Source organism: Eptatretus burgeri, chromosome 1 (genome assembly GCF_056783735.1).
Source record: "Eptatretus burgeri isolate ZD-2024b chromosome 1, Ebu_testis_v1, whole genome shotgun sequence".
Classification (NCBI taxonomy): domain Eukaryota; kingdom Metazoa; phylum Chordata; class Myxini; order Myxiniformes; family Myxinidae; genus Eptatretus; species Eptatretus burgeri.
In genome coordinates this window covers 7,196,341-7,221,340 of record NC_140961.1, presented here as the reverse complement: position 1 = coordinate 7,221,340, position 25,000 = coordinate 7,196,341, and the positions used below count along the sequence as shown (strand labels likewise).

At 42.4% G+C, this 25,000-nt stretch overlaps 1 protein-coding gene across 5 annotated transcripts in view; it reads right to left on the bottom strand.

Moving 5' to 3' along the window:
• The window catches only part of LOC147033814 (actin filament-associated protein 1-like), a 161,799-nt gene that overhangs the window by 136,011 nt on the left and 788 nt on the right, over positions 1-25,000 (bottom strand). For 3 of the 5 annotated variants that reach the window (XM_085871290.1, XM_085871303.1, XM_085871311.1), the window contains exons 2-4: positions 21,423-21,539; positions 15,714-15,845; positions 10,166-10,231 (exon numbers count right to left, since the gene is read on the bottom strand). In XM_085871290.1, coding sequence (XP_085727416.1) covers positions 10,166-10,231; positions 15,714-15,845; positions 21,423-21,459 — 235 coding nt within the window. In that variant the 5' untranslated portion in view covers positions 21,460-21,539. The remainder of the gene's footprint in view (positions 1-10,165; positions 10,232-15,713; positions 15,846-21,422; positions 21,540-25,000) is intronic. The other 2 variants (XM_085871296.1, XM_085871317.1) reach the window with 1 other exon arrangement.

Here is a 25,000-nt window from a genome sequence, read left to right as displayed (position 1 = left end):
TATATATATATATATATATATATATATATATGCATATACACAGATAGATAGATAAATAGAAAGATAGATATATAGATGGATATATACAGACATATGGAATGATGAGTTCAAGTCAGTGTTACGTTCATGGAAAGCACAACTTAAACTGATATGACATTAACTGCTCAGCTACTTCCCATTATAATTAATTAAAGTACAGGAAAATACATTCCAGCCCTCCAAAACTCCAAAATCATGAATCATAAATTATACAATTAAATTAGGAAAAATACTAAATAATAGAGGAAAGTAAGTACAAGATATATTAATACACAAATAAAAATGATACATTAGATTCAACAAAATAAGATACGTAAAAGGTACTTATAGTTTTATCGATACATAAATATTTACATACTTCATCAGGTATATATATATATATATATATGTGTGTGTGTGTGTGTGTGTGTGTGTGTGTGTGTGTGTATACATATATATATATATATATATATATATATATATATATATATATATATATATATATATATATATATATATATATATATATATATATATATATATATATATATATATATATATGTTGTGTTGTTCGTCTTTCGGCTGCTCCCGTTAGGGGTCGCCACAGCGGATCATCCGTTATGATACGCATACTGATTTGGCATAGGTTTTACGCCGGATGCCCTTCCTGACGCAACCCTGGTCGCCTCTTACGACACAGGGATAAGGATTGGGTTTCGCCATGATTCCGGGCTGCCCTACACCCTCTCATTGCGTGGCCCAGTGCAGAGCTCCCATCCTCAAGCGATCCTCAAACCCGAGCCTCCGGGTAGCCGGATTACAGGTGCACGCCACTACACCCGGTTATATATATACATATATATATATATATATATATATATATATATATATATATATATACATATATATACACATATATATATATATATATATATATATATATATATATACATATATATACACATATATATATATATATATATTTAATGGGGTATTTTTGCTCCCATTTACTTGGGGAGAGATAAGGGGGGCAGCTGGGCGATGTGGCTTGAGTGAGTCGAGGTAGATGGAGAGGCGAATGGTGGAGTTATGGAGACGAAGAGGTAGAAGTGACCGCCTCATCATCGAAGAGTGAGTAATTGACATGCAAATAAAATGAGACAAAAAAAATACCCGATGACGTGTTGAGTTTTCCTCATTATTTTGTTGGTCACGTGGTTGGGCGGTCACAAATCTGCCACCGGGAATCCGTGAATCAAGAACATTCCGAATCAGGTGGTTTGCTTTTGTTGAAAGAACTCATGTCCCTTACAGGACGGTGTGGTGCACAGAAACACAACTTAGTGAGTGATCGAACAACTTACAAATGATAATAAATGATTTTGTCGACGATGTAAAACTGTTTGAAGACGTGAACTGATCATATATAGTCATCCTTGCACAAGAGCATACATAACAACTTTTCCTTTGTGAATTAATTAATAATTAATAAGAATAAATCATAGATGATGTGGCAGAAAATTTGGAGAGTCATCAAATCAGCTCATTCAAAGAAAAAGTACACTTGACGAATGACCATAATAACACACATGTATGGCTTTTCATTATGTACCACTTCGAGGCTCATGGAAGAGTGAGGTCACAGAGGGTAAAAAGCAACGTACAGCACGCAACACATGGATTCAATGAGCAAAGGGATGCTTGAATAGAAGGAGAAAAGAGGAGCGGTAAGGGCAACGTAATAGTGTGCAAGTAAAAGGGATGGGTGAGAATAGGGGTAAATGGAGGTGATTTGAGATCACCGGTTGAGATGAACCACAAGCCGAGATGGTTGTGCATGAGTACTACTAACTGGAAGCCCTGGAGGGAACTGTGTGATTGAATCGAGTGAGGAAGGAAGTTCCACAAGTGGGAGAAAAGAAGAACAAGGAGGTGGAGGTGAGCACTAAATCTAGATTTTAGGAGAGAGGGAGAGGGAGAGGGAGAGGGAGAGAGAGCCCAGAACAAAGGTGGGAAGGGAGGTGGGGGGAAATAGTTTAATAAATATCCCATGGCATATTATGTCAGAGAATGCGTGAAGATGGTAGAGGGGAGGTGGTGGTTGTGTCAGGGCACTCGAGGTAAACAAGACAATTCGGGAGAAAAAACAAAAATTCATCATCTTGACTTTTTCCAAATCTGGCTTTGATTGTCATTAAAAATGTAAACTTTCAATAAAACCTCATCTAGAGCTGATTATAATAATCAGTTGAGAGTCTGGAAAGTCATTACTGTGTGCAAGGTTGTAAAAAAAACAAGCAAACATCTAAAGTTTGATATATTTTGTTTATCTCCAGTAATAATAGCAAGGAATAATATTTTCAAAGGAAACTGCAGGAAGCAAAGAAAGATTTCCCAAATGGTGGCTCGAAGTTGAGCAGTCCGGTCATATGCATAATATTAAGGCAACTTCGTTCGCCAACTTCAGCCGACAGGCAAATGAGGTCAACATTTATCCATAATAAATATCATTAAGGTATTAACAGGTGATGCCGGTTCTACTCTGGGTCAAGCTCCGAACGTGAGTCTTCCTGGCTGGATTCCTCATCCAGGAAAACTCAAAATAATTATTTTTGAGGCTGACTCTGTAAAGCTTTACTTTCTTTATGTTGTAGCTTTTGATAATAAAGACCAGACCGTTCAACAATGCATTGGCAGAAGAGAAGAACTCAGGAGAGCGACTGCTCGCTGTGAAGCATAAAGTGAAAACATCTGCATTTAACGGTTTCATTGAGAGGCTTGGGAAAGGTCTGTACCTGTTTATCAGATGGTCCTGATGCGACGAGTAAATGGGAACGTTTTTTAACGTGGCCGGGATGCGGCCCTGGGTAGATTGCAGGGTTGGGGTTAGAGGAAGTTGTAAAGCGGTAGAGGTTCCAAAAGCTATAGGAATGAAAGAACAAAGATGCTGGAATTCTGAACTGGTTTTAAAAGGAAAAGTTAAATCAGGCACAGAATGTTGATGAGAAATATAATCATTTTCAAATATGGTCAACAAGGTTTCAGGTTTCTGTTTTAACAACTGAACAAAATGTGTATATGATGCATGTACGAGCTGCAATACAAAAATATATATATATATATATATATATATATATATATATATATATATATATATATATATATATATATATATTGACACCTCCCATACTCCTCCAGCCAAAGAAGCTGCATAAAGCCACCCAAGAAGGCCTACACAACGTAAGCACTTTGCTGTTTTGAACCCTTCCCAGAGTTCCTCCACAACTATAAAGACGTTCACACATAGTGCACACATGAGACTCCCAATGATGTACACCCCCCTCAGCTGCCGGACCGGTTTCGTCATTTATTGGTGAATCAATTTTCAAAGGTAGCGCTGATGATCATCAGGAGGTTGATACACAAACTCCTCACTGTGGTAGATGAACGGAAGATGGGTCCTGAAAAGTGCCCGATCTACACCAAGATTCCTTGGAAAGGGAAAATGTCGCAAAGATATGAGGAACAAATCAAAAGATGCGTCTCAAACATCTATCTGGCTGTTCGTCCAAGAGTGATTTTCACCTCTCGACGTCTGATTCCTGCGGTTAAGACGGATGTTCTGCCTGCCTCAAAACTTCGCAATATTATGAGTTCAAGTACCGATGTGATGCTCGGTATGTTGGCAGAACTACCCAGACTCTGACCGACAGAATCAAACAGCATGTCCCTTTGTCCATAAGGAAAAACACTGTTGGTACGCGAAGACAGACGGTACATGCTTGAAGGAAAGTCGTCCCAGCATCAATCCCAATGTCGTGTGAATCTGCCATTGGGCAGCATTTGATTGAGAATGCAAACTGTGCTGAACATTATAATGTGGATGCATTCAAGACATTGAGTGGAGGACGAAGTATAACGCATCTCCAAATACGAGAAGCAACGTTTATCTATTCCACGGACCCCATGTTATGTCGGCAAAAAGAGTTCGTCCACTCGCTTTGCTTATTTGTGCAAAGAAGAAGAGGAACACGAACTCTTCTCACGATCACAGATATTGATGAAGAGGTTTCTGCAACAGCCTTAGCAGCTCCATCTCAGACCCCACGACCTCCAATTGGAGAGCTGAACACTGAACAGGCTCCTCCCACTAAGACCATTGGGAGGTGATGATGCATCAGCAGAGAACATCCAATTGGAATCGACTTTGTCGATCGGTGCCTATTGGACCGTTCTTCTTCCTTACCTCTTTCACTTTGCGTGAATTTCACCTGATTGGAGCACAACAAAAAGCTTTGTGGTTTTCTTTTATGTCTTAGTCCTTGTGCAACTTTGAAATTTTAGAACTTTTGATGTCGGCTTCACATGATCGAAACAAACTGTAAATGGTGCATGAAATCATCATTCATCATTGTTTTTACTGAACGCAGTATAAATTTTTTTGGCTTCAACATAACCATAACCTTTTGTATTCCATCGTTCAATCGGATTTGCCAACTTGTTGAAAACGTTCTCCAGTTTCTGCGGACTAATTTCAAGCATTAAGCTCCCCCCCTATAGAATGGGAGAAGGTTTGTTGCTGTTGCAGCATTTGGTTCTTCAATTAGTGCGCCCAATTTTCATTGGTAGCACAGAGTTTCTTAAACCCCTCAGAGTACGAAACTACCATTTGGAAGGAAAAAATAATTCTTCCTTCCTGCACTCCCAATTTCCGAAAGTTCCGAGCTGTATCTCTGAGCCGGCCGGGATTTTTGGAAATAAATTTTGTGTCAATAATGGAAAGAAAAAGCATGCGGTGTTGAGATTTTTTTGAGCTTGACCCAATTATTTTTAGGTCTCCACTTAAATATAGACTTTTTCAGCAGTGATCCTGGATTTAGGTCGTTTCACCAAAATGTGGTTGGTGGTGGATCATATGTGCCCTGCAGAAACCTGGGGAGGGGCGAGGGGGAAGCCCAGAAAGAATAGAGGGTGCAACACCAGAAAGGAGGCGGTAGAAGACAGAGAGACCAATGACCTCTTTGCGATAGCGAAGAGATAAACCCATAGACTCTGTTTCATCACGGGACATTCCAATAATCTTAAAGGCCTTGGTTTCCATGGTGTCAAGCTGAGCAAGATGTGAGGCAGGGGAGCCAGCACAGAGGGGAGAGCAATACTCCATCAAGCTGGTGATGAAGACCTTGCAGGCAAATAGGACTTAAGATGTGCCAGGGAAGGACTTTGTATGATGGAGGATGCTGAGTCAACAACTGGCTTTGGAGTCAAACTTTGAAATGTGGTTTGCTCAAGAAATATTGTGACCAATAGTGAGACCTAGGAGTTTGAGTGAATGAACTTCAAGAGGATTTTTAAGAAAGCAGATGGTAGGGTTTTGCCAGACGGTTCTTTCTGGTGTGAGTCTTGACAGGATTAAAAGACATATTTGACGCGTTTGAACAGTTTGTGATTTTGTCAAGGTCTGAAGAGAGGGAAGACACTGCAACCTGCCTGTCTGAAGGATGAGGGATGTCACGGCAGAGGGTGGAGACATCAGCAAATACATAAAGGGGATTTTCCAGAGAGTCAGAGAGATCATTGATGAAGATGAGGAATAGGACTCGACCCAGAACACTACCTTGGGGCACTCCAGCCTTGACAGGGATTGGAGATGAAAGGAGAGCCACACGTTGGCTACGAGATGAGAGGAAGTCAGTAAGACATGTGTGGAGTTGGCCTTGGATGCCATAGGCATAGTTTAACGTTTTTCACCATATCTCGACTGAGGATGTCTGATCGGAATGAAATTGCCCTTGCGAGATAGCCTAGAGTCCCTAGACGATGGCGCATTTCCGATTAATTTACATCATACTCCTCTGAGTTAAACGTCAAGGTCAAATGGTGGTCTGAAAAAAAATATGCCATCATTGGATCTTGAGTCAAGGTTAAGTCAAGGGTGATCTCCAAGGTTTATCCTCTCCTGACCAGGGGAGGCTTACCAATGGCGATTGCTTTGTTATCGCAGATATTTTGTTGCATTTGTGATTGTAGCTCCAAGTTGATCGAAAGAATGTGGTTTTGATGAATAAACAACAGGTTTACAGCACTCCATAAAATGTAGTCCAATGGGGACCTGGTCATGTGAGTGAAGTGGCCAAGCAATTAGTCCACCTCTACCGATCCACTTGTCTGGGAAGACCTCATTCAAGAACCATTGCACATTCAAAGCATAGTGTCAGGGTGCCTCGTCTTGCTGGTACAAGTTGATATGTAAAATATTTAATCGGCGTAGTTCGAGAACCAAATGCGGTAATTATGGGGGGTGACTTTATCACTGATGTAGAAGCTTCTGCATCAGAAAATAGTAACTTGTCAAGCTACCCAGGGGAATTGTGGAATTAAGAACAGTAATAACAATAATATTAATAAAAACAACATTAAAATTAACAAAACTTGATGAATTATGCTTTCTCTGCCATTGACAGTTTGTTTCTGTCGTGTGTACGTCAAAAGTTATAAAAGTTCAAAGTAGCACAAGGACTTTATAGACACCCTGTGTTTAGTTCCAGGTGGAGAAATTGACATTGGGCTGAGTGTGCTGTCTGCTGGTGTATATATGTAAATGTTGAACAGCACCACTTAACTAGACTGGTAACTAGGAACATATGTGCAATCACAGCATTTGTTGCAAACATCCTGACGAACCAGAGGCACCCGCCATGCATGAACCCTTTTTATTACACAATCCATTACACAATCAAAAATTTTAATCAAAGTTGGTATTGAAGTTAAAATGCAACTCCCTGCTTCACTGCTGTTTGCAGTGTCACGTGCTGCATTGGTACCCACAGTATCAGTTAGCCTGATCAGGCTTTGTAAGCTTTTTTTGTGACAGAACTTTTGGACATTTCACTCAAGTCGGGAAATGTTTCAATCCAAGAACCAATTGTCATTCCGTTCCAGGATGCTCGACTAAAGGTGTCAGGCTTTTAGAATTATTTTAAGATACACGCAATAACTCGCCTGCTCTTCATGGACAACACCACAAATGTTCAATGTCCACCAACAACCAGTGTGGCAAGATGGTTCCTCCGAGTTAAATCCTTCCAATGGAGGGCACACACATTGATGCATCAACTTGCATCGACACACCAGGGTGACAGTTTTTTATGAATGTTGAAATTTTGTCCCAGCCTAAACATTTCACGAATACCTCAAGGGTCGAGGATATCCTTCCTGTCAACATATATGCACAACCCAGACCAGACATCTCTATCTCTATCTCTCTCTCTCAAAAACAAAAAAAAAAAGACACGAATAAACTTAACACAATAACTCAAATTGGACCCATTCTTAATGACATGCAACAAAGGAACAGCTACAAGAATATGACAAACACAGATTGTTTTGAACTTCAGTTCATTAGAGTTCTGCCACTCAACGTTTGCATTTGACTTTGCATCAGAAACTCAGCCTCTTAGCATCACCAAGCAACCCGTTAATAACTTTTCATTCTGTAACTTTTGACGTTTTCACTTCAAAAATGACTATGTTTGTAAATTTTTAAATAAAGAGCTCATTCTGATCACTCATTCTTCATTTAGCTGCTTTGAGAATCCAAGAATGCCCCAATTCATTAAATATATTAAGCATACATTCCGGTATCTGCTTGCAGCTTGTGAACACTTAATATATATATATATATATATATATATATATATATATATATATATATATATATATATATATATATATATATATATATATATATATATATATATATATATATATATATATATACCCGGTTCACATGGGTAAAGTGACCCGGGTGGAGCAAGACGTGCCGAGGGCGTGGTTTCCCCCGGTAGTCGAAATTGCATAGTTAATTAGGTAAATTGCTTTTAGATAAATGACCCTATGCTACACGGTTGAGATATTGGCGTCCACGGTCAGTTAGACGACCCGCCAGCTCGCAGAGTTATCCGAGCGACGGCCTACAATTCCGGGGAGTCTGGTGGGAGACGGCGTAACCTCCCCCACCTAGCGGTCGTTCTCGCCACCGACCCCCGGCCCACAACAATACTTTCTGATGTCGATGGTTTTCATGCAGAGAATGGCCGTATTTTTTCATGATGACTTGTAATACCCACTCCGACCAGGAACGGTGCACATGATGCATTTACATCAAGAATTTGTGTGAACACTTAAGCCGATACAAATGGGGCTACGAATGTTTTTTAACCACTTCAAATCTTCCCGTGTACAACCACAAGGTTTCAGCTCATTCTGTCCAGCAGTTTATGTGTGGATTCAACACTAATCCTGCAGTACACGGAAGGAAAGATTGAAATACCAGGAGTGAAGATACGATGTGGGATCTTTCAAGGAGACAGCCTTTCCCCCCTCCTGTTTTGCCTGGCTTGAGATCAACCAAGTCACCTCATTAACGTGCAAAGACACGGATACATCCTAACATCCAATAAAAGAACGTCCAAAGAAACAAGAGAGGCAACACATCTACTTAAGATCGATGATTAAAAAAATCTTTGCACTAAATGAGCAAAAAAAAATTGACAGAACAACTGAAATTAGTGAAACGGTACTCCAACGACCTCCAAATGGAATTCGGTCGAGATAAGTGTGTCAAGTGCACATTCGTACAAGGTCGACCAACACAAACGGATAATATAAAAATCGTCTGACAGACAACAATACAGGAGCGAGACAACAAAGCCTCTTATAAATACCGTGGGGTAGAAGAGCGCCACAAAACATATCATTAAAAAAGTCACAAAGTAATTACCAAGGAATACCTGCATAAAATGAAGCTGATCCTGAAAACATACCTCTCCCCAAGGAACAAAATCAAAGCGATAAACCAACTAGCAGTACCAGTGTTCCAATACAGCTGAGGAATAGTAAACTGGCCACAAACGGATATCAGAAAACGAGATATCAAAACAAGGAAAATTCCTCACTATCCATAAAATGTTCGACAAAAATCAATGCATCCCGAGAATGTACCTGCCGAGGAAAGGAGGAGGTGGCAGCCTGATGCAACTCAATCAAGTGCACAGAGCGAAGACTGGAGGATCAGTGGAGGACGTGATAAGTTCAACAGACGACCGAATACAATTTGTATACAAGCATGAACACACAAAGCCAGAAAAGGTATCTCACTCACGTTGCATAAAACTTCCAAAAACAGGTGTGAATCGAAGATGTCATGCACCAAACCCAAACAGCAACAAATACAGCCCAGATTGCAAAAAAAGACACAAAATAAAAATACAAGACGAAATACCAACAGATATGTTGTGGCAACAGGGTGAAAGACAAAAGAGCAGGGAAATATGTATCCTAAAATTTTTTTTTTAAAGAGTTGGACAGATGGGGATAGACAAAGAAGGATCACTTGGATGGCTAAGAATAGGTCAGTCCAATTTGGAAGGAGAACAAATCATTGTTAATGCCCAAGACCAAGGACTCTACATGAATGGCTTAAATAAAAAAATGGCAGGACTGAGCCAATCAGACAAGCGTAGGTTCTGCAAGGTAGAAACAGAAAGCATGAGTCACCTCCTATTGGGATGTAAAAAAAACTCATGTCAGAACAGCTGTATACAGAAAGGCACAACAAGGTATGTCGAGTAATCCACTGGCACATCTGCAGAAATTTCAAAATCCTAGTTACACAAAATTCATGGAAACATGAACCAAAAGCAATCATTGTAAACAAGGACATAACGCTCACATACGACCTGATGATCCCATCCAGTGTGAACAAAGAAAAACAAAGCACTGCCTACAGACCATCCCTGGGAATATTTCTACAAACAAACTGCAGTTGGAGGCTGTCCGGGGCGCGGTGACGATCATGAAAAGAGCCTTCGGAGCAAAACTCTGAGAACAACACAACTTCACAACTTAAGCCATGAATCATAATCCTTCACCGAAACGAATGTAGATACTTCGAGTCATGGGAGGACTGCGTTGCACCTTTTGAAACCCGAATTATGGAGATAACAATCAACAGCATGCACACAAACTTTCGTAATTACCTCTCTGCATACCTTCCCCTTCCTTCAATTTAACACATGAATTTACATTTTCCGGCCAATACTTGCACCAGTATTTGGTGAAGAAAAAGAAGTAGAGGAGCTGTTACCTTGGACAAGAGATGTCTCATTGAGTAGTCCGATGCTGTTCATGTACATATATTCTTCATCCTCACCTGCACAGCACATGCAGACACAAACAAACATAATAACTCACAAACACCATAAGGTTTGCAATGAGAGGGTATAAGAGGATGCAAACGGAGTTAAACTCATTGTTACAAATATTGGATGAGAAAATTCTGTATAACCTGAAGCCCCCTCGAATAAGTGACAAAAGGCCTGCTGTTCATCTTTCAAGGTTTACAAACAATATTGTTTGGCGTACTGTGATTCCATATCATACATATCCTGTTTAGCAATCATTTGATGTTTAATTAACCATCATTAGAGCAGTGAGGAACAAAAGCTTAGTCGTTGGAATGTATATTATCGGAAACTTCACAGGCACTGGAGTAGTTATACGGTTACACTCTATCAAGTTTCAGAAGGCAATTGGTTTCTCCGCTCCGATCCCTCCTTGAAACGGAGAACACGTGCTACATTGGAGAATATGCATTAATGAAGCCACCCGAAGTGAAAACACAAAACCAGCAACAGCACAATATGTATCATATTTCCCATGTGAGGCTCGCCATGGAGGCTCATCGTGGGACAAACAAGGATGACTGCACTGTGATCTCAACCTGCGACACGAAACATATTTTTCACCTACTCTGTCTACTCAACTCCCTCATCCTTGCTCATGTCCCACATGTCCATGTGATCAAAGTTGGGTCTGAGAATAAAATTTTAAAAATCATGATCCAAGGCTCAGATAACATTCTCTAATCTGTCTCATTAACCTTGTGCCATTTCTGTCTGCGTTCCCATGTGAATGAATAAGATTACATAGAGCAGTGACTGTCCTGTGTTCCCATGTGAATGAATAAGATGAGAGAGAGAGCAGTGACTGTCCTATGTTCCCATGTGAATGAATAAGATTAGAGAGAGCAGTGACTGTCCTGTTTTCCCATGTGAATGAATAAGATTAGAGAGAGCAGTGACTGTCCTGTGTCCCCATGTGAATGAATAAGATTACATAGAGCAGTGACTGTCCTGTGTCCCCATGTGAATGAATAAGTTTAGCGAGAGCAGTGACTGTCCTGTGTTCCCATGTGAATGAATAAGATTAGAGAGAGCAGTGACTGTCCTATGTTCCCATGTGAATGAATAAGATTAGAGAGAGCAGTGACTGTCCTGTGTTCCCATCTGAATGAATAAGATTAGAGAGAGCAGTGACTGTCCTGTGTTCCCATGTGAATGAATAAGATTAGAGAGAGCAGTGACTGTCCTGTGTCCCTATGTGAATGAATAAGATTAGAGAGAGCAGTGACTGTCCTGTGTTCCCATGTGAATGAATAAAATTAGAGAGAGCAGTGACTGTCCTGTGTCCCCATGTGAATGAATAAGATTAGAGAGAGCAGTGACTGTCCTGTGTTCCCGTGTGAATGAATATGTTTAGCGAGAGCAGTGACTGTCCTGTGTTCCCATCTGAATGAATAAGATTAGAGAGAGCAGTGACTGTCCTGTGTTCCCATCTGAATGAATAAGATTAGAGAGAGCAGTGACTGTCCTGTGTTCCCATGTGAATGAATAAAATTAGAGAGAGCAGTGACTGTCCTGTGTCCCCATGTGAATGAATAAGTTTAGCGAGAGCAGTGACTGTCCTGTGTTCCCGTGTGAATGAATAAGTTTAGCGAGAGCAGTGACTGTCCTGTGTTCCCATGTGAATGAATAAGATTAGAGAGAGCAGTGACTGTCCTGTGTCCCCATGTGAATGAATAAGATTAGAGAGAGCAGTGACTGTCCTGTGTTCCCGTGTGAATGAATAAGTTTAGCGAGAGCAGTGACTGTCCTGTGTTCCCGTGTGAATGAATAAGTTTAGCGAGAGCAGTGACTGTCCTGTGTTCCCATGTGAATGAATAAGATTAGAGAGAGCAGTGACTGTCCTGTGTTCCCATGTGAATGAATAAAATTAGAGAGAGCAGTGACTGTCCTGTGTCCCCATGTGAATGAATAAGTTTAGCGAGAGCAGTGACTGTCCTGTGTTCCCGTGTGAATGAATAAGTTTAGCGAGAGCAGTGACTGTCCTGTGTTCCCATGTGAATGAATAAGATTAGAGAGAGCAGTGACTGTCCTGTGTCCCCATGTGAATGAATAAGATTAGAGAGAGCAGTGACTGTCCTGTGTTCCCGTGTGAATGAATAAGTTTAGCGAGAGCAGTGACTGTCCTGTGTTCCCGTGTGAATGAATAAGTTTAGCGAGAGCAGTGACTGTCCTGTGTTCCCATGTGAATGAATAAGATTAGAGAGAGCAGTGACTGTCCTGTGTCCCCATGTGAATGAATAAGATTAGAGAGAGCAGTGACTGTCCTGTGTTCCCGTGTGAATGAATAAGTTTAGCGAGAGCAGTGACTGTCCTGTGTTCCCGTGTGAATGAATAAGTTTAGCGAGAGCAGTGACTGTCCTGTGTTCCCATGTGAATGAATAAGATTAGATAGATGAGAACCATATTTATTCCATACAGCAGGTCTATCTTTATATATACACGTCACCTCAGTTTTGGTGTGCGTGTGTTGTGTGTTGTGTGTCCCTCTCCCCTCTCTTCCGCTCTCCTGCGGTAATAAACCTTTGATTCACAAAAACCTGTGCGTGGTCATTCGAGGTGCCGGACTTCGCCATGAAGTGCGTGTGAATTGGCTTTAAAAATATGGCAACGGGCCGATTGGGAAACACACATTAAAAGCATTCTTAAAACATCTGATTCATCACAGTTATATCAGAACGGTTATATCAGAATGAAGTGATACATCACACGGTCACAGATTGTTTAACCCCAATATGGGGCTGTTCAAAGATTATGTCACTATTTTTTTTGGATGTGTGTACGGGCTTTATTAAACCTGACTAATCATTTTTATTCAACATATAATTAGATTTTTTGGGGTCCCTCATTATGAGTAACACTCGACCAAAACAGAGCCAATGGATATCTGACACAACAACACAGACAGTGTATCATCAGCTGAGGCTGACAGGCCGAATGTCTTCAACCCACCAGAAACCAAGATGGAGGCCATATCATTTTGTGTGGGTGTCATGGTGGCTGGAGCCAAGCGACAGGTGTGTGTGTGTGTGTGTGTGTGTGTGTGTGTGTGTGTGTGTGTGTGTGTGTGTGTGTGTGTGTGTGTGTGTGTGTGTGTGTGTGTGTGTGTGTGTGTGTGTGTGTGTGTGTGTGTGTGTGTATATGTGTGTGTGTGTGTGTGTGTGGTCCAGCAGCTGTCTGCCCAAAGGGTCCACATTTCAAAAATCGACCCCCAACACGAACCTCAACACGAACCTCAACAACAACAACGTGGAGCTTTTATAGATCTGCGAAATGTAACAGGTAAAAAGACTGAGGGGGTTATATACCCAGTCTTCATGAGGCAAAGTGGTCAACTCAGCCCAGGTGGGGAATTTGATAATTGAGCAAGGACACTTGTCAAAAGAACAATAAACCAACTTTAACGTCAACATGGCAAAGGGACACCTGGCTCAATGTCTTCTTTATGACAAGGAGACGCGTCAGCAACAACAATACAACCAGAATAAGGATAACTTTTGAATTTCCCTTCATATTAAAAACAATAATTTCACAATATTGGGGGAGGGGAAAATTGAGAAGATTTTTTTTTTAGAATAAATGAGGAAAATTGGATATAAAAAGATCAGACAGCAAAGGAACGGTATGGGAGTTGGAGAGAAAGGGATGTGGATGGGAAGGAGGGGGTTAAAGCATATGTAAAGAGGGGAGAGAGAGAAAGAGAGAGGGGAAACGGAGTTTGCCCCCCCCCAACAAAAGCCCATATATATATATATATATATATATATATATATATATATATATATATATATATAAATAATATCCACACATACACATACAGTGGGGAGAACAAGTATTTGATACACTGCCGATTTTGCAGGTTTTCCCACTTACAAAGCACGTAGAGGTCTGTAATTTTTTTTTTTTATCATTGGTACACTTCAACTGTGAAAGACGGAATCTAAAACAAAAATCCTGCAAATCACATTGTATGATTTTAAAATAATTAATTTGCATTTTATTGCATTAAATAAATATTTGATACATCAGAAAAACAGAACTAAATACTTGGTACAGAAACCTTTGTTTGCAATTACAGAGATCAGACATTTCCTGTAGTTCTTAACTAGGTTTGCACAGACTGCAGCAGCGATTTGGGCCCACTCCTCCATACAGATCTTCTCCAGATCATTCAGGTTTCGGGGCTGTCACTGGGAAACACAGACTTTCAGCTCCCTCTAAAGATTTTTTATTGGGTTCAGGTGTGGAGACTGGCTAGGCCACTCCAGGACCTTGAGATGCTTCTTACGGAGCCACTCCTTAGTTGCCCTGACTGTGTGTTTCAGGTCATTGTCATGTTGGAAGACCCAGCCACGCCCCATCTTCAATGCTCTTGTTGAGGGAAGGAGGTTGTTGGCCAAGATCTCGCGATACATGGCCCCATCCATCCTCCCCTCAATACGGTGCAGTCTTCCTGTCCCCTTTGCAGAAAAGCATCCCCAAAGAATGATGTTTCCACCACCATGCTTCACGGTTGGGATGGTGTTCTTGCGGTTGAACTCATCCTTCTTCTTCCTCCAAACATGGCGAGTGGAGTTAAAACCAAAAAGCTCTATTTTGGTCTCATCAGACCACATGACTTTCTCCCATTCCTCCTCTGGATCATCCAGATGGTCATTGGCACACTTCAGACGGGCCTGGACATGCGCTGGCTTGAGCAGAGGGACCTTGCGTGCGCTGTAGGATTTTAATCCATGACGGCGTAGTGTGTTACTTATGGTTTTCTTTGATACTGTGGTCCCGGCTCTCTTCAGGTCATTGACCAGGTCCTACCGTGTAGTTCTGGGCTGATCCCTCACCTTTCTCATGATCATTGAGGCTCCACGAGGTGAGATCTTGCACAGAGCCCCAGACAGAGGGAGATTGACTGTTATCTTGAACTTCTTCCATTTTCTAATAATTGCGCCAACAGTTGTTGGCTTCTCACCGAGCTGCTTGCCTATTGTCCTGTAGCCCATCCCAGCCTTATGCAAGTTTACAATTTTGTCCCTGATGTCCTTAGACAGCTCTCTGGTCTTGCCCATTGTGGAGGTTGGAGTCTGATTGATTGAGTGTGGACAGCTGTCTTTTATGCAGATAACGAGTTCAAACAGGTGCAGTTAATGCAGGTAATGAGTGGAGAATGGGAGGGCTTCTTAAAGACAAAACTAACAGGTCTGTGAGAGCCGGAATTCTTACTGGTTGGTAGGTGATCAAATACTTATTTCATGCAATAAAATGCAAATTAATTTTTTCAAAATTATACAATGTGATTTTCAGGATTTTTGTTTTAGATTCCGTCTTTCACAGTTGAAGTGTACCTATGATAAAAATTACAGACCTCTACGTGCTTTGTAAGTGGGAAAACCGGCAAAATCGGCAATGTATCAAATACTTGTTCTCCCCACTGTATATATACACACATAAACTCACCAGGCGCTGTGCGGATCTGCCGGATGAAAGCCTGGATGAGTTGCTGTTTGCGTCGGGCCGTCGTCCCCAGTGGTTCATGGTCGATGATCTCCAGAAAGGAGGCAAGTTCAGGGAGCAGCTTCTCCAGAACCACTGCAACAAGTCGGTGTTGTATCAGACAATATATGGGATTTAGTGCAATAAATGAACCATATAGGTTAGGTATCCACACCCAGTTGAGGTATTGCGATTGAGGAGCACCTAGAAGTGAAGACGATTGCAAGAAATGACACGTCGTCACGGAAAATTGTCTTTTGCTGAGCAATCGGCCTTGCTTTTTCGCTTTAGCCCCAGGCCGGGCCCATTGTTGGACCTTCAATGCCAGGAATGGCCAGATGGCAACCATTAAGGCTTGTGCTGCTGAGATTTCAGTGCAGGTTATGCTACGGTACATAAACTTCACTAAATTCACAACACTGCCTGGCAAACCCATTCACAGTATGCAATTTAGCCTCACTGTACCTTTCCTGCTCTGAGTTGCGGAATGCAATCTTATTCTGCTTTCATAATAATAGAATGGCCATTGTGATATGTTAATTTGACATGAAAGTTTGGTTGACAGAATGGCTCAGAGGTAGTGGACTCCATCCTGCCCTGTGGACTGGATTCGATTCTGAAAGCAATTATAAAATGTCACCGGAGTGCTTCGCAGGTGGGATCGTCAATTGATGACTTTACTGTCATTATACTAAGCAAAGCTTTGGGGACATTAAATATGGACATTAAGCTGGGTGTCCATTACACCAGCAACAGTTGGTGGACGTTAACTATTCCATGGTATATTTAACATACAATATGCAAGTTATTGCCGGCATCCTGAAGAAATTACAATTTTTTGCCACCTTCTGTTTAATGTCAGTCCTGGCTGACTGGTCAATGAAAGACTTGCACCAGAAACTTTGCCCTGTCGACCCCACAAGGATCGAGTTGGGGATTACTGGAGTTGCTGAACGACTCATAGTGGTACATTTCCCCCCCAATATCTCCAAGTGATATAAAACTCTGTTTCCCCTCCCTTGTTTAATCCTCATAGATTTGAATGAAACCCAAACAAACTTCCCATTTCATTTTACATGTCGTTTCCTTTGCAGTGGGTGTGACGAGCTGGTTCATGGGTTTCTTCACCCATCCAATGCTTGTACGTCTTTAACATAAAAATAGGATTCCTGCCCAGGTTGAAGACTGCTTCTGTAGCACCTTGAGATGGAGTAGTCAACCGTTCAAGGTACATTCTTAGGTGTTTGCGACTGGATGTGGGCACCACCAACTCAGGCATGTGTGAGTGACAACACAAACAATGTTCAACAACAATTTGGTTTCTTTAAGAACTGTAGCAGATATAACTTTCGGCTTCAAATAGTCTCCTCAACATCTCCTCAATCTATAAGGAATACAACTGACGTTTCATACAGAACAATATTTCAGATTTCACGCCGTATCGACGCCTCAAATGCACAATTGTCTTTCTCACTCGTGGAATCTCACTCATGTAATGCCAAGCGAACAAAACAACAACCAAACTCAACAACCAAGCCAACAGAAAACCATAATGTGGATATACAGTATATTTTTTACGTGGTCTTTCAACAGAATTGCGTAAATAATTTCCACGATGACGCACTCAGTGGAATACACCGAAACTTTAGAGATCATGGTAAGAGCTTGGCTTGCTTTACGATGATGTAATAGTGTTGTTGTAGCTACCTGTTTCCCCAAAAATAAGGCACGTAACACAACTCTCTTCTCGGGGAAAGCAACACCCAGATGCACTTCAGTGGACCGGATAATTTAAGAATGTCGTGTGATAAATAATTCCCAGGCTGATTCACAGCAATTTCTTCATGCAAGGCCTCGTACCACCACCATTGGCAGATGGCAAATGTATGTGCATATCGGGGTGATTAGAGATGGATAAGCATGCCAGCGAGACACGGTAGTCAATTATCCTTGAGTGTAACGTTTAACTCTCCGGTGCCAACAAGAAGCCTTACGATTCCCTTTGCTCACATGAACCACCGATTACAAGTTGTCGACTGAAAATGAAAGGACAATTCTTCAATTGTGAGTGTAAGCTCTTCAGAAACAAAAAATGACGTTACATTGTTGAATTCAGAATAGTTTGTTCGAGTTAGTTTCCACATAAACAATAGGTTACATCAACCTGAAGCTTGATTAAGGTGTGCTAACCACCATGGGAGGCAAAGTAAACCTGGCATTTCGGGTGCCATCCCTTCGGCGGAGCAGGAGGTTCTCATTGGAATTGCCCGCAGATGCAGACCAATGTTATCCTTGACAGTCGAGTAAAGCTCCGAGCATGAACAGTGAAAATTATTTTGACACGGAAAATATGCCAATCAGCCAAAAGTGGTTTGCGCATTAACGAAGATAATTTTAACATCCAGAGACAAAGTGTTGCACTCGGCTTTGAGGGAAGTATCGGGACGACATCGACGTTACGGGCTGACCTTGCCTCAGATTTGGCATCACATGACAAAACTCTTGCCCAAGATCCAGGATACTTTGTATGAGAACAGTCGCCTCATACCGTCACAGGCTCTTTGCAATTCCAGCATGGGAGGGATTTTCCCAGAGAAGGGAGAACTAAACTCACATAAGGAGACACGGTGTCTGTATTTCACAGGGTTCTCATCGTTGTGTGCTAGTCCTTGGCTCACAGCATTCCTAACACTGCATCCAGCATTTTATTTGTTTTCCTAAGCCTTCCATAATAGGACAGATCCTCATGAAAATTAACGATACTAATAAGGGCAAAACGGCTACTTGGTGTCAACTCTTCGGTTGCTTCACTTTCATGTCCCCTTGCCATAGCAAAAATAAATAAATAAATCCCCCCCAAAAATAAATAAATAAAAGGATGGAAGGATAGAAACGTACAACCGTTCCACGAAGCATAACCAGCCTGGAAAAGACACGACAAAGCCAAACAAACGTGTACGCAGATTTCATTCACCATATTTAAAAGGAAGAAGTACGAAGTAGGGCTTCGTGAAAACTATGATATGATTGTCTTGAAGTTTCAAGATCACATTGCTAATTCTTTAAATTACCCTTTCTGGAGAGTATTTTCCAAACCATCTTGGAACGAATATGTTGCACAGCATTGTCATGGACAGTTAAAAGTGCATTCGAGTGTTTGAGAAACTATTGCGATTGCGCTCGACACCTTACATGGCCAAAGCCTCTTTACGGTATCACGATGGTAACAGTGAGAAGACTCGCCACACCCAACCGAACAATGATCTAAACCAAATAGCAGATAAGCGTAACTATCTTGGAATGTGGTGATTTTAAGCGGTTCTCTTCTCTTCGGTCCCCTGCCTGACCCAGTGAGGGTCGGGTGAGGCCTGCCATGTTTTATGCAGTCCGGTCAAATCGCACCATGCATGTCTAACGGCAGGTTATAAAGTTCACGCCACAAACTACCGGCATCCCTGAAGACGCTGCACTTCCCAAGAACTCAAAAAAGGTCACGACGGATTTCCGAAGCCAAACTAGAGCACTAATCCAGCTGTAACCCCATCAGCCTCGCCAACTTATGTTTGTACCATATCCTGATGCTGTGTGGACTGTGCTTCCCCGCTGACGGACCTCTGGTATAGCTTGTACATGTTGCTGCGTTTGGGCCTGGGGAATAACTGCTGAAATCTATCTATTTAGGTTCTTCCTGATATCTTTGTTCTTTGTTTCTTTCATGCTTCTTTCTAATTTTTTTCACTGAAATTTTTCTTTGAGGCCCACTTGGCTGCGCTTGGATGGGTTTGAGGGTGGAGGAGTCGCGGCTGAAACCCGATTACTATCCATGTCCCCCCTGATGACTCCATCATTGCTCGTTACTTCTTCGGGTTCCTTCTTGGTCTTCCATTTCATTATGTTTGTAAGACAATCGGATGAAAAATGACGATTTTAGAAATTTGACCTCAAGATGACCTTTGACCTCAAAATCAAGAGGCTTCTCAGTTGTGGCTACCTCTACAACTTGGTGACGTTTCATGACGATCCGTTTAGAATTGTGACCTGTAGTCGATTGACAGACAAACAAGCAGACAAGAAGGCGTCAGGTGGTCGCCTGACAGATATGACAAAAATCATGCAAATGATGTCACTGTATCATGCAAAATATCATGCAAATCATGCAAATGTTGTCAAATGATGTCACCTTGGCCTTTGACATATATAGTCAAAGAGCATTGACGGCCTCACTTTTGTCCTTGGGAATCCTCTGTTAAAGTTTGATGAAGATAGCTGAAAGTGTTCGCGAGTTATCACACTCACAGACAAAAATACATACATACGAGACAGAACATGTCATGAAATTTTTCAATTTTCGTCACAACAAAGTCGACCGACCAATTCAGAGACAGAGGTGAAAACATAACGTCCGTCAATCTTCGGTGGGTGGAGGTAATAAAGTCTCATGCAGTCAGTCCCCTTGGCAGTGACAGAGATCGTGAATGATCCGAGTTAGGGAAGACACTCAAAGCTATGCTTGGCCGACGCAGCTTCGATGGAATTAGACCACGCTATGACTCGAAGCCTTTTCATGTGGATTACATGTTGAATGCCCCCATTTCCAAGTTGAACAGTTGGTTCAAAGTCCTTTCCAAAATATGGGTGACTCAATGCAGAGATCATCCGCTGGCACCACACCACACCACACAACACGCTGGTTTTGGTGAGATTGAATTCTGCTGGGGCACAAACACAGAAGCGAACAGTGTTGAAAAGGTTAGCAAACACCACAAATGGTCACCCTTTAAAACCAGGCCCATCAAAGAGATGGGTCATCCAGGATAACTCAAAAGAAAACCAACAAGCAAACAAGAATTCTCAGCATTCTGAAGTTCACCCAGTTTGGCAATTCACCACCAGGTGTTCTACAAGGGCAAATGAACGTTGACGGTGAAATTGCAGAAAGAGTCGGATGCGATGACAATCTTACCACTAAAGGCCGATGAAAGGCAACAGGGATTGCGCCTGGGCCAGTATTTCAAACGATTCCCATACCAGTCTTAAAACAACCGCTGGAATCTTGCGTCGGCTCAGTGCATGAAGATACCTGAATGAGATAACACCGTCCTGAAGAATAGGATTCCACAGTCGACAAACACATTTCCTCAACATCCAGATATGCATGCAAATGAGGACTCATGGCATGATCAGAGAAGTCTCCTAATCGATCAATTGTGTCGACGTGTTCGAAACAAAGAATATTAAGAAAGGAAGTGACGTCATGATAAACTCAATGCCTCTTGAGGATGAGGTTCGTACACGTTTGTTTGCACGGACTTGCAACAGAAGGAATGTTTCCAATGAGTCAGATGGAAATTCCAAAAACTTTAGGCTGTAATGAATGAGGATAGTCTTCTGTTTTTTTTTGTTTTTGTTTTTATCGTCACTACCACCATCATGATTGCCCTTTGCAGCCGGGTGGCCGTTCGCGTGTGACATTCGATTAATCTGGAAACATGCATTTTATATTATTTAAAAAAAAATGGAGTAGGAGATGCTGCCAAGAAAAGAAACTCACTCTGAGATAGCAAGCAATGTCACTCTGGTGTCAAAGGATATCCGAGAAGAATGGACCACCTGGCAGTTTTAGGCAGGAATTTGTAAATATGTTCAGGATGCCGTCCGCGGTAACTCACTCACTTTTCACGAAAGACACCGTGCGATCTTTAACATCCATCAACCAATGCTGACAGATGGGAAGCCCAGTTTAACGTCCACAGTCCATCCGAGGGACGGAAGACGCATCGATACATCGCCCTGCACGCGAAACACCAGGACGACAGTTTAGAGCTGGGTCGGGATTCAAAGCAATGAAAGACAGCCGAAAGGTGAGCGTACATACCCCCAGGCTATCCTGCCAGGCCAACAAGATTGAGTCACTGCTAAAGGATAAGAAAGGTCCATTTGTAAACATCTCGATGTTTACGATAACACCTCCGTACAAAAGAAATGTTAAACAATGACCGGCACGTGACGAAGCAAAGCTCCTTGCAACGTTGTCTGCTTTCAGGTCCGACTCCCTCAAGAATATAAAGAGTCAAAGCATTAATTTTGCCTCATGCCAAAAAGTTCGGTTACAGGCAACATAAGGGGGTCTATCAATAGACCCAGTGTTTGTTGAGGACCACAGCTGCTATCACCATAAGGTGCGATGGGGTTACGGTAACATTTCAAAGGGATCAAATGTGCAGGAAAATTGTTGCTGATGGATCGTTTCCATCGGTCACTTCAAATTGAGTAACGCACCACCTGTGCCTCACAAACTTCCTGACCTTCTCCTGAAAAATACCGCCATTGTTCGCCATGGGTACCTTTATGACGATAGCACACGGCTGAGCAGGCCATTCAAACAATTAGTTAAGGTGTTCAAAAAGGCAGATGATCGACATACTCACTTTAGTCAAAGCGATGCCAAGAAAGGATACATTACATACTGCATCTATATGTTGTGGTTATCATTCAAATTCATTATATAAACGTCATGTGAAAGATCTCATTAAAAGTTGGAATTTCTCAAACTATCGCGAGTATCTCGTTTGTAGAACCTCTTGATCGCCCCTCATACTGCAGTCAGGAGCTCGTTTCGGTAGTTTTGCCCTGAGATGCATGTCGGTTTGTAAAGTTTTGTGAGGCCCTCCTAACCGAGACGACGGTTGAGGCATAATCCAGCGTATCAAATATCCCACCTTTTTGCAAACAGAATTCCAGGTACAACTACTCATTGGCTTGTTAATTGCAAGGTCCTCTCACACATTTCTGGAATGTCATGAAGCCTGCCTTGAGAATGGTCCGGAACTCCTCAACAAAGGGATTGTCCGGTCCAGAGGCTACTAAAGTTCCATGCTGAACGACACCCTGCTCGTTGCCTGTGCAGGGAATGATCTCTCTGGAAATGGGGCGGGAGCAGACGTGGTGGATGGATTTCAACTGGAATTGGATAGGTCCTTAGAATCACTGGTGTTAGAGCAGTACATGAACGTTGGAAGGATCGTGCTGGCTCGATGGGCCTCATCGTCTCCTCCTGCATTAACATTCCTCGTGTGATTGTTGGGTGCGAAGAAAGTTTGGCATGGGCCGCTGCATATTTGACATCCACAAACTCAATCCACACAGGATGGGCGGCTTTTCACTCCAGTGTGAAGGTGGCACAGGAGGATGGCACCCAATGCCTGTACACCACCGCAATGGGACGGTAGTTTTAGTGGAAATGCGTTTGATGTACAACTCGCAGAGATACTCTACCACGGCCTTCACTGGAGGTCTCCCATCCAAGTATTAAAGGCCCTCGACCGTACAGTACTTCACCTTGGGAGATGTTCCTGTTGTGCATGGCATGATCCAGGTGATGAGTCATGGGCAGTTGTATCATCACGAGCAAAGATTCCATTACATGTTTGTCCCGCTGGTTGCATCATTACTGAGATGCGGCTCTCCAACACATTTGAGCTGCCATTTGTAACGTTATTTCTGTGTGCTGGCGATTCACTCGCCCATACCTCGTCGAAAAACACCATGGGACCTTTACCCACCAGCGACCTTGACCGATACTAGCGGAAGGGCCACCCAGCTTAACGTCCCACCGTGCGGATGACGTACCCATTGATGAAATACCCTTGCTGTGAAGCACCATGCAGTGACAGTTTATGGCTGGGTCTGGAATCGCACCCAGACTAAACAGAACCAAAGGTGACAGCTCAACCTCCGAGCTTTCCTGTTCGACTCTAGGTCTCTGTGCAATTTGTCTACTGATTGTTGAAAAATTATACAAAAAATCCTGATGCCATGAAACAGAGCCGTGTTAATATTTCAAGAAGCAACCTCGTGTTCAAACTACATCTTTCGCCGATGCCCCCCACCACTACCCGTGGAAGATTAAAGACAAAGGAATTCCAAATGAAATCAAAGCATTCTTTCACTCATTCCCACAGAAAGATTGAAGCCCGAAGAGACGTCAAGCCACAGGTGTAATGCCTAAGCGAAGGAAGGCGTCCAAAGGAGCACAGAGCACCAGAAGGGAACATGATACCCCGTCAACCATTGGGAAAAGGACGAGAACTGACGAGTTCAAGTTCATGTCCCACAAGTACAAGACCTATCCTCCTCCACCATCGCTCTGTATTCACAGCATGAGGGAAGTGAGTACAGTGAAACGGACACGCGAGTGCACCTAATTTGTTTTTTGGAAGTACCAATTGTTTTACCTTTATTTTAGCCAACCTGGAGGATGTGACGGGTCAAGTGTAAGACACTTTAGAGATGCAAATTTGAAGAGGTGCGGACATCACTCCAAAACGAGGGTTCTCCAACTTCAAAAGAAGAGAGCCAGGTAGACTCAGGCCCTCACCACTCGGGGAATTTCAATCCCAGAGAAGCCGAGTGCCTTTATCACCTGCGTGGTTGGAATTGCTGGATCCAAATGATCCACCTGAGGTCATCCTCAGGTCACCGTTGGTGAAATTGCTCGTTGCGGATCCTAGTGGGAAAAGGCGCGTCCGCAACACTTTTGTCTGTTAAAAAGGTGAATGTTTGTGCACTCCACTCAAACAGACACACACACACACACACACACACACACACACACACACACACACACACACACACACACACACACACACACACACACACACACACACACACACACACACACACACACACACACCTCAACGCGCGTTTCACTCCTGCACTCGGAAGTCTTCGTGCTTACGTCACAGTATCATCATGACGACATCATTGAGCGCGCAGCGGACGGTTAATGAAGGCGTTTCAACGCAATGGTTAAAGGTTTTGATGCAAAACTAAAGTTAACCACAAACCTTACGCTTAGATTTTCACCAGTTCGGAGGTTGTGAGTAAAGAGGCCGTTTATTTATTACGTACGCAACATGTCAGATTGTGCAACCTAATCCATCCATCCATCCATCCATATGCCTGTCTGTCTCTGTCTCTCTCTGCATGCTCCATACATACCTCTCGTTCATTCCATTCCATTCCTTTACTCCTACATACTCACAAACTCCTTTCCCTTCTCTACCCAAACTCCCTTAACAGTCCTTTATCTCTCTCATGATCCATCCTTTCCCTTTTCTCAGTTTATCATCCCCACTTTCCTCCCCACGTGCGTATGTAATAAATGCACATCACCGACAACAATATTGTGGTTTGCCGTGACAACAATGACGATACCGGAAAGGGTGTATTATCCTTGGGACAAGCTTCAT